The following is a 10,255-nucleotide window of genomic DNA, read 5'->3' on the forward strand; positions in this document are numbered from 1 at the left end:
TCACAGTTCACTACATTTGCAGACATTTGTGTTGTTTCCGTGCTGCTCTTCAAACAGTATGATGCTGAATGGTCAGTCTCCTGGCACATGGATGTGAGAGTCCAAGGCAGTAGTCTTGAAATTAGGAAATGAGTGCAAGAATATACAAATGTGTTCTCTGGGGGATGTGAGGCATGCATAATTTTTTTTAAAAGATTTTATTTATTTATTTCATAGAGATCGGGAGAGAGAGTGAGAGAAAGCACAAACAGGGGGAGCAGCAGAGGGAGAGGGAGAAGCAGGCTCCCTGCCCAGCAGGGCGCCCGATGAAGGGCCCAATCCCAGGACCCTGGGATCATGACCTGAGCCAAAGGCGGATGCTTAACCAACTGGACCACCTAGGCGCCCCGAGGCATGCATAATTTTAAGGGAACCGATTTCCGAGCCCTTCGCCTCTATAAACGCTCTTCCTTAAAAACTGATCTCCCTGAGAAGCTACCTGAGGTGTAGGTCTTGATTGTTCCCTTCCTGTGTAAGGACCCCCTTCCCCACTTTCACAAAAGATGGGCCTCTCTCTGTTGGTGAGTCTTACCACAATGCTATATTCTGGGGTCTAACCATCTAACTTGCAAGGTACCAAACAAAAGGACAGTTTGAAATATTGCTGTAGGATAGTATTGAGAAAGTGAACTATTTGAATGTCTGGTTTTATGGGCTGAATTGTGTACCCCTGATATTCATATGTTGAAATCCTAACCCTCAGTACCTCAGCATGTTATTGTATCTGGAGGCAGTGTCTATAAAAAGGTGATTAAGTTAAACGAGGTCCTTAGGGTGATCCCTAATCCAATACAACTGATGTCCTTATTAGAAGAGGAGATTTGGTTGCAAACAGTACAGAAGGAAGATAATGTGGAGACTGAGAGAGAAGACAGCCATGCACAAGCTAAGGACAGTGCCCCAGAAGAAACACCTTGATCCTGCCAACACCCTGAGCTCACACTTCTAGCTTCCAGGACAACAAGGAAATACATTTCTCTTTAAGTCACCCCATCTATGGTATTTGTTTTGGCAGCCTAAGCAAACTAATACATCTAGGTAATAACAAGTCTTTTTGCAAATGAGGTGGTTTTTAATCCTTTGATTTCAAAAATATTGAAAGAAAACCAAATTGAATTATCTGCATATTGACCAATGAAAATAATTTTTAGTGATTAATACTTATGTGATTTTGGCATATATCTTCAAAGTAGCTCAAAGATTGATTACAATTTTACATTGTAATAACCAAATCTCCTCAGTTCCCATCTACTTATCGATATAAATATGGTTTCTTGGAGCTTACATCTGTAGAAACAAAACATAGGAAATAATGCTAAATCCATTCGTTCTGGCAAAAACCGGTATTGATCTGTAAGTTAATTCACCAATTTAAAAGAATCATCTCACTAGGAGATAGTATTTTTGTATTTAATAGTATTTTTTTTTTAAAGATTTTATTTCTCTATTTGGCAGAGAGAGACACAGCGAGAGAGGGAACACAAGCAGAGGGAGTGGGAGAGGGAGAAGCAGCTTCCCGCCAAGCAGGAGCCCGATGTGGGGCTCGGTCCCAGAACCCTGGGATCATGACCTGAGCCGAAGGCAGATGCTTAACGACTGAGCCACCCAGGTGCCCCTTTAATAGTATTTATAAAATTCAAAACCATATTTAATGTTGTTTTGATAAATGTGTATGATTATTATTTGTAAAATTAACTCGACCAAAACATTAACATTTAAGTCTTATGATCGCAGGAAAGTTTTATAAATATACTTTTAATTTATAATCTTGCTTTTATTGTAGAGAAGAAATATTAATAAAAGACTTTCAAGCTTAAAATAGATTATATGAAGGTATGATTCAGTTTAAAAAATAGACTTTAAGAAGGCACAGAAAAAGGACAAAGTAACACTGGGGCGCTTGGGTGGCTCAGTCCTTAAGCGTCTGCTTTCCGCTCAGGTCATGATCCCGGGGTCCTGGGATCAAGCCCCGCATCCGGCTCCCTGCTCCATGGGAGGCCTGCTTCTTCCACTCCCCCTGTTTGTGTTCCCTCTCTCGCTGTGTCTCTCTCTGTCAAATAAATAAATAAAATCTTCAAAAAAAAAAGAAAAAGTAACACTGAAGAATTGTATACTGTTGAAGATCTTAGTTTTGTGTTTTCTAAATAAATGTTGCTGAGTTTTAAATCACTCTGCTATTTACATCCCACTGGAAACATTTAACAAGGTGATGCAATCATTTTGTTTTAAAAAATTGGTATTTACTACATATTGGAAGGTACATCATTTGCAACTTTTTAGACTAAGGATGAAATTTTTGGATGGCAATTTAACAATATGGCAGGGGTGTCATTTTATAAAAATTTTAAAGAAGTGCAACAAGCAAAAAAGTTTGAAGAACACTTTAAAATTTTAAAGAAGTGCAACAAGCAAAAAAGGTTTGATAACTAAAAATGGAATTTATGACTCATAAAATATGCTAAACTTCAACTCTACAAACTAATGCCAGAGTGCAGAGATACACATATTGATTGGCATGTTGAAGTAAGTTTTTTCTTCCGTATCAGATTTTATACTTTTTTCATCCTTTTTTTTTTTTAAACTAAAATGGATGTCTACACATTGGTGTCTTGTGCTTTTAATTTGCATTTCCCTTATTACTAGTTAGTCTGAGCATCTTTTCATAGGCTTATCAACCATATGGGCTTCCTTTTCTGTAGAGTGCCTGTTCAAGCTTTTGCCCATAGTTTTTCTTTTGGGTTGTTTGTGTTTTCCTAATTGCTTTGAAAGGATTCTTAATATATTCTGGTTACTAACTATTTCTCAGTTCTCTGTAGAGAAGATACTTTCTTCCAGTTCATGACTTGTGTTTTCATTCTCTTTATAGTGTTATGTGATAAACAGGAGTTTCAGTGATTTCTTTGCATCTTATTTAGGAAATCTTTCCCTACATCAAAATCATAAAAATTATATTGTCTTCTGAAAGCTCCCCTTTCACACTGAATTTTTTAATCAATCTGGAATGATCTTTATGCTTGATGTGTATGCATCCAGTTCCATTTTTTTTCATGTAGATAAAAGCTTATTATAATGCCAATTATTGAAAAATACCATTATTTACCCAACTGATCTAAAGTGCCAATTCTGCTGTCAGTCAACTTCCCTTATATATCTAGGTCTGGATCTGGGCTCTAACTCATTTTGCTCTGTGTGGCAGAACCAGTTCCTCAAGCCCACTCCCTTCGAGGCACACTGTGTCACCACATTTCCCAGCCCATTTTGCAACTGATGGGGCCACGTGACTGAGTTCTATAGGGGACGTCAACAGAAAGCATGTAGATCGCTTCCACACTGGGCCCCTGAATTTCACATGAAATTCTTCACAGTTTCTTTTTTCTCTTGTCTGTGGCAGATGAAGAGAATCCAATGAAGTAGTGTGAGTCTATAATCAATGGCAGAGTCTAGTCAAGAGTCTGGGGTTCTGAATATCTGCATGATGCTCCTCCCATCACATCACCTTATACCTTTCCTTCCTCATCTGCCATCAACCTGCCTTAGACTTCTGTTATTATCATCACTTGTTTAAACTAATATAGATCATTGAGAACTAAGTGTAGTAGACCTAAGATCTTTATACTTGTACCTCCTCTGCTATGCAAATGGGAAACTGTCAGTAGTGTAACTTGAAGCTGACTCCATGAGGATATAGATTGTTATTGGTGAAACAGATTCAGGAGACTGAATCCGTTAGTGTAATACTATCTTTCTATTTATAGGAGGAAAGTAAAACATCCCATTCTTTCAGAGGCCATCACACACTCTAGCTAAGGGTTAATTCTCTACTGGGGGAGAAATGGGACAGACTACACCTTTTTTTGAAGGTACATGAGAAAGAAGACAGGCCAACTGTACAAGATAGGCATGAAGGTGCCAGGACTGAAATGCATGTATTTTAAACATTTGGATGGTTTTTTGTTCTAAGCATAGCTCTGCTCCTGTGAGTAGTGAATAGTGACAGTAGTTTCCTCATTTTTCCTACCTGAAAAGAAATCACATTAATAATTCTTTCCTCGAATTTAGAGGCAGATATTTCTGACAACATTTTTACAGTCTTTTGGTGATGTCATAAGGTTTCCGTGCTGCCTTGGGCACTTGGTGGCAGCGTGGTGAGTGAGCTCAGCCCCTGGAGTCAGCTTGGTTTTATACAGTTCTCTGGCTCTCCTGCATAACTTAATGATTTTGGGCAAGTTACTAAACCTCTCTGTGTCTGGTCAGTTACCTACAAAATGGAGAGGACAGTGGTCTCATTCCATAGGGCTCTTGGAGAAGTAAATGAGATCATTTATGTAAAGCATCTAGAACAGAGCCCAATACTCAGTCTTATTAAATGTGGGCTAAGCAGTGTGAGAAATATGAGCTAATGACCATAAATAAGGAGACAGAAAAGGTAAGTGAAAAAGATAAGAAAAATGACAAATAATAGTGGAATTAGAAAGACATGTTCAAATGAAATAAACTAATGAAAATGAAAACGTACACTGATCTTACAGTTTAATACATCTGCATTTGGTCATTCAAAAAACTATAAGACAAGTTTACACAATCATTTTTGGTTTATAAAAAGGTGGTTGTCAAAGGAACTCAAATTATTAATGTTTTTCTATAAAAAGTATTATTGTAATTGAAAAATTATGAGGCAAATCTCTATTGACACATATGCACATGTGATAAATACAATTGGAATATTACAAGCAAGGGTACAAAGAACCTTGTCAAAAAGGGGTAATTGTTTTGTCATCTTTCCTTAATATTGTCAGATACATTTCTGGGTGATTATTGCATAAACTCATTGAAGACAAAGAAGACAACAGAATTAAAAATATATGATGCTTTATTGTCAAAAATAGACAAACTGTAATTTCCTTTAACAGGAATATTAATTTAGGAATCTCCATAAGCCATCACCATTTTGTGAGCACAAAAGACAAGAGTCAACGACAACTGTTAGTGGGAGAAGGACAATGGTTCTACATCCAAGCCAGAGAAGCCAGGCCCACAGAATCACGGTGACCTTTAGAGCCCAAGAGTAACAGACATGCAAACGAGGCTGACTGCTCCGGGCCCAGTCCTATAAGGACCGGCTTTGCGGTATCTTCTCAAACACATGAAGAGTTGGATTTGTTAGACTGCTTGCTGATTTGAATAGTGAACTTTTAGGTCACGTATGGGATCCATAACAGGATCACACCCGCTTTTGAGCAACACCAGGATGAAGACATTTGTCCCTACAACCCTGGCTTCAGGCACGTAAAGTGGTACTAATAATTTGGGCAGGAGACCTGACTGAGCTCCTTTTGCTGATTTACAGCAAAAATGTGAGGGCCTTGCTGAATAGTGTAAGGCTACATTCTCTCATTAACATAAAACAAGAATGGCTAAGGACCTAGCTAGGAGGAACGAGAAAAAAAATCAGGCCTTTCTTGTTCCCTAGGGACATGTATCCAAGGCTGAAGAAAACTGGTTATCTAGACCATGATTTTCATTCCCTAGTCTGTACTATACACCAGATATCCACAGCCAGAGCAGACTTCATAAATAGGCCCATGTTGATCATGAAAAGTGGTAGCAGGCACCTATTATCTCCTTGGAAGATTCAGGCTAAGGAGAAACACCTCAGTTCCCAGGAGAGGCCAGAGCCAGATGACACTGACTGGGTGAGATGCTTCATCTGAGGTTAAGTATACGTGATGATGAAAATCAGAAGCTAGATTATCAAGTGAATGAGAAAGGAAGTGGATCTGAGAACTCACTTCCCATTCCCATACACATTCACCATGCCCTCAGGGGAAGAGTGATCAACTATATGCAAAAAAATCCGTTGAACACTTTTCACTTTTTTAGCTTAAACATAACATTCAATACTTGAGAACTAGAAAAAGGGAGCTTGTATTGTATCATAAAGTTATTTTAAACAATACTGTGGTTACTGAAATGACAATACACGCTTTTGCCACCTCTAAAACGGAAGCATAGAGAGGATGCCAAGAAACAGTGAAGTAGCTATGTTCTTGCTGTGACATTTCTTATTCACTCTTGCACGGGGTGAAGTTTTAATTACACTCACCCACTACATTCTACCCTCCAGTCTGAGAACGCTTCTTATCTGAGTAGGGGCAGGAAAGTGGTGCGGGCTTCTGGAAGTTTCGACGGGCTAAGCATCATGACGTTTCTGACTGAAAGGATTACTCTGAAAACATACAGAAAAAAAAAGCCATAGGAAAATCTAATTAGGCACATTTGGTGTATAGTCTATTTAGCAAGACAACCTGGAAAAAGCGAGGTCAAATATAAAACTAAGGTGGACTGCTTCTTTTATTCCATGCCATTTTGTAAAAACATGGGATATAGGCAAAAAAAAAAAAAAAAAAAAAATACACTTTTTCAGGTCCTTTCTCAAAAGCCATGAACTCAGCCTTTTAGTTGGGTTGCTGTAAATGTGAAGCCTGGAAGGGAGATGACTCAATTTGGGGTTTCTCGTTGAGAGCAGGCAGAGTGACTAAAATGACTCTCACAGGGCAACTGTGCAGTTTTATGACCCAATCATAAAAAGGACCTTTAAAATCTTTCCTTTTCAGCACTCTTCAATGACTGTGGTTCCAATCAAGGAGTAAAGCTTTTTCTTCACAAGTCGGAATCCTGAACTCAGGATCAGAGTTCGCCTGAGGCCAGATGAGAAGCGACCTCGGCTGAAGAAAAAGTCCCTGAAGCTAGTCCAGGAGCCGTTCTCCTGCTTAAACACAAGGGTGAGCTCGAAAGTGGGCACCACGCTTGAATCACACACAATTTTATCCAGCTTTTTACATACGTTTTCAACTTCCAAGTTTACGTGCATAACGCAACCTCGCAGGCCGCAGGGCTCCGTGGAGGACAGCCGTAGGACATCCTGAGCAATCCTCTGGGTCAGTTTCTCAGGGACAAGGACTTTTGAGCAACCAAGTTTGGTTTGCTTTGATTTGGACAGACAGTTCTCCAGCATTTTCGCCAAACTCTGGCAAGTTGTCTCCTCAAACATCACCTCATTGAGGTTGGGTTCAGGAACAACATAATCCCAGTAGTCGAAATCTGTAGGAAAGGCAAGTTGGAGATGAAATCAATCAATCAATCAATCAATCAATCAATCCCGGAGCAGATAAAACATACCAAGATAGCAACATGGGCTACTTCTATCTACCACGTCTGCCTTTTGCTCATATTTGTTGGAGAGTCAGCCGACTTGGCTTTGCTGTTGACTAGCTGGGTAACAAACAGATCAGGTCACTGAAATCTCTCAGAGACTGAAAACGCATCTATGAAATAAAGGTTCTGATAAACAGGATGGATAGGCTATAACCTCTTTTCTCTAAATTTACATGTGTACACACACACAATCTTACAGACTGGATCAAAAATCTTTCTATGGTTATACTAGAATACCAGTGACTTTCTTTCTTTCTTTCTCTCTTTCTCTCTTTCTCTCTTTCTTTCTTTCTTTCTTTTTTTTTTTTTTGTTATTTGACAGAGAGAGACACACAGCAAGAGAGGGATCACAAGCAGGGGGAGTGGGAGCGGGGAGAAGCAGGCCTCCCTCGGAGCAGGGAGCCTGATGCAGGGCTCAACCTGAGCCGAACGCAGAGCTTAACAACTGAGCCACCCAGGCGCCCCCAGTGATTTTCTTTTCCTTCCCGCTCCCTTACTTGCTCTGAGGGTTTTCTAATTTTGTTTTACAGAGAACACGCTTCACTTCTGGAATAAAAATGGTAACAATTTTTTTTTTCTTCGATGAAGGGACTATTCGTTTCTAAGAATTATATGTGTTTGTTATTGTGAAATGCAGGATTTTTGCTACTGCTCCTTACTGATGAACTTAAGATGAACTTGATGAGCTATAGTAAATATCGAATTTGTGTCTTTCTTTAACAGTCTCTATGGGAATGGTCTGTAGATCCCAATTTTAGCTTCAAGCTCTTTGATTAAAAATTGCTCAAAGGGAAGACCTTTAAGGTCCACGAGGATATTTATAGCTGGCTGGGTAGTTTTCGTAGCCAAGCAAAACAAAACAGTCCTAGGAAAATAAAATTAGATTTGCTCAAAGGAAAAGAGATAGCTCTGCATTTGGTCACCTACCTTCCAAATTAATCCTACCACTGGGCAGGATGCCACACCACATACGCAGTCAACTGGGCAACCCCTCCCTAAGCATACTTCACCTTCATTGGCTACTGTCTCTTCATCTCCCCACATCACCTATTCAGTTCGGTCATTGTTTTTGTTTTTGTTTTCATAACTCAGTGAAACAAATGCACTTATAAGGCTCCATATTTTACCTATATTGAAGACAGAGAATTTTAGAGCTTTGGCCTATAAAACTAGCTCATCAACCACTTGGCCTTCGAAATGAGGAAGGCCCAAAGAAATTAAGCAATTTGTCGATGCCACACAGCTTCTTAGTGGCAGAGCAGTGTGTTAACCTAGAAACTGCTGTTTAAAATTGCAGAGCAAAGTATGTCCAGCACCACTGCTGTTTTAAAATTTCCTTCTGGCATTAAAAGCAGAATGCTGGGTGTATCCACAAATAGAATATTGCTCAGCAATAAAAAGGAACATATACCGATAGAAGCAACCACATTAAAGGATCTCAAAATCATTAGGCTGCCGGAAAGAAAGCAGACGCAAAAGAGTAGGTATTACATGATTCCATTTGTTTGAAACTGCAGAGGCAACACTAATTTATGGTGACAAAAAGCAGATCAGTGTTTCCCTGGGGACAGGGGAGAGGGAGAGTGGAAAACTGATGGCAAATGGGCGCGTGCGAACTTGGGGGTACGGGGTGATGGCAGTGGTTATAAGGGTGAATACATTTGTTAAAATTCAAAACTGTACACTTCGAATTCACCGTAACTTCACAACCCCTTAAGGAACCTATCTAACTTTTAATCCCCAAACATCCTCTTGGCCGCAAACTAGACCGTGCAGCCTTTGGCTGTTTGATTTTTTGCTACTTTTGTTTCTCACTACCACGAACAGAAGATGCTAGAAAGTTTGGAAAGGAGTCTTTTCAGATGGATTTTGAGGCACACCCTACATCGAGGAAGAGGCGACACCGTCCGTCCACCCATCTCATCTATCCAGGGGCCGCGACCTTTGGAGGAGAGAGAGGCGGGCAGCTGGGAAACTCACCATTTAGCAGGCTCCCCGGGTGGAAGTCATGCTCTAGCAACTCTGAAATGCAGGCCGGGTTCTTACTGCTCAAACTGCCAGTTGCAACCATGGTCAACGGCTCTGTTTCCCTCGCGGGGGCGGAACGGCCTTTCCGGGGCGCTGGAAAAAGAAGGGAAGAAGGACGGATTTGCAAAAGTAGGCAAGACGTGCAGAGGCTCCTAAAATGCCCAGCGTCCCAGCAGCTAACTAGCCGAGGAAGTCATTTTCCAAAGGGGAGGAGCCGGCCTCCGCAACTCAAGTTTACAAAGCCCCGGGAGTGGAGACGCCAGCCACACTCACAACCTAAAACTAATTCAAAGTTAGCATAACTCGGGGCGGACGTGCCCAGCGGAACGCACCCCTGGGCGGGGAGCAGCGGAACCCTCCGCCCCCGCTCCGTCCCCCGAGGCCGCTGCCTCGCTCACCTGCCGGGAGTTCGCTGCGACGGGCGCGCTCGCTGGCAAAGCGGCGGGGTAAACGGAGGCACGAACCGATCTCAGGGGCCTCCTCCCTCGGAGGCTCAGGGACCTGCAGACCCAAGCCCTGATCGACCCCCACCCCACGCATTACCCGCTCCACCGAGCAGCATCGCCCCTGCGGCCGGGAGCACTTTATAGGCCCAGCCTCCTCACCCCGCCGCGGCCCGCCCACCTGCACCACCCCTCCGCGGCCCTGCGGCCCGCCCTTCCCGGGGTCGGGTTGCATTTCAACCCAGACCCTTGCAGCCGCCCAAGGGGAGCCGCCGGGAGTTGAGGATAAGCTTGCGGCCGGGTCGACACCTGCTGTTTCCTGGGTGGGCCGCAGGTCACCGAGTCCCCAGTTCCGGGTGTACGACTTGCCGAAACTGACCACTCGCCTCCACTACTAGCTTGGATTCTTCGGCGCGACCCCACCCCAGCGCGCGCACACTCTCACGCCGCCGGTGCCCTAGTTGAGATTCTGTCCCGGGCAGCGGGAAGCTTTCCGTCCTTTGTCTGTTACCGGGACCTGAGGCTTTGCT

At 42.2% G+C, this 10,255-nt stretch overlaps 1 protein-coding gene across 1 annotated transcript; it reads right to left on the reverse strand.

Annotated features, from left to right (window-relative positions):
- Positions 1-4,891: 4,891 nt before the first annotated feature.
- DDIT4L (DNA damage inducible transcript 4 like) lies at positions 4,892-9,857 on the reverse strand. Its single transcript, XM_045880688.1, has 3 exons — positions 9,681-9,857; positions 9,235-9,375; positions 4,892-7,140 (listed from the first exon to the last, which is right to left on the reverse strand). Exons 1-3 carry the CDS (start codon positions 9,820-9,822, stop codon positions 6,650-6,652), a joined length of 774 nt encoding a protein of 257 aa, XP_045736644.1. The 5' UTR covers positions 9,823-9,857; the 3' UTR covers positions 4,892-6,649.
- Between the last annotated feature and the right edge of the window lie 398 nt (positions 9,858-10,255).

The sequence above is a fragment of the Mirounga angustirostris genome, unplaced genomic scaffold (assembly GCF_029215605.1).
Source record: "Mirounga angustirostris isolate CCGP_5_RB_7025 unplaced genomic scaffold, mMirAng1.0.hap1 SCAF_2, whole genome shotgun sequence".
In the NCBI taxonomy this organism is placed as follows: domain Eukaryota; kingdom Metazoa; phylum Chordata; class Mammalia; order Carnivora; family Phocidae; genus Mirounga; species Mirounga angustirostris.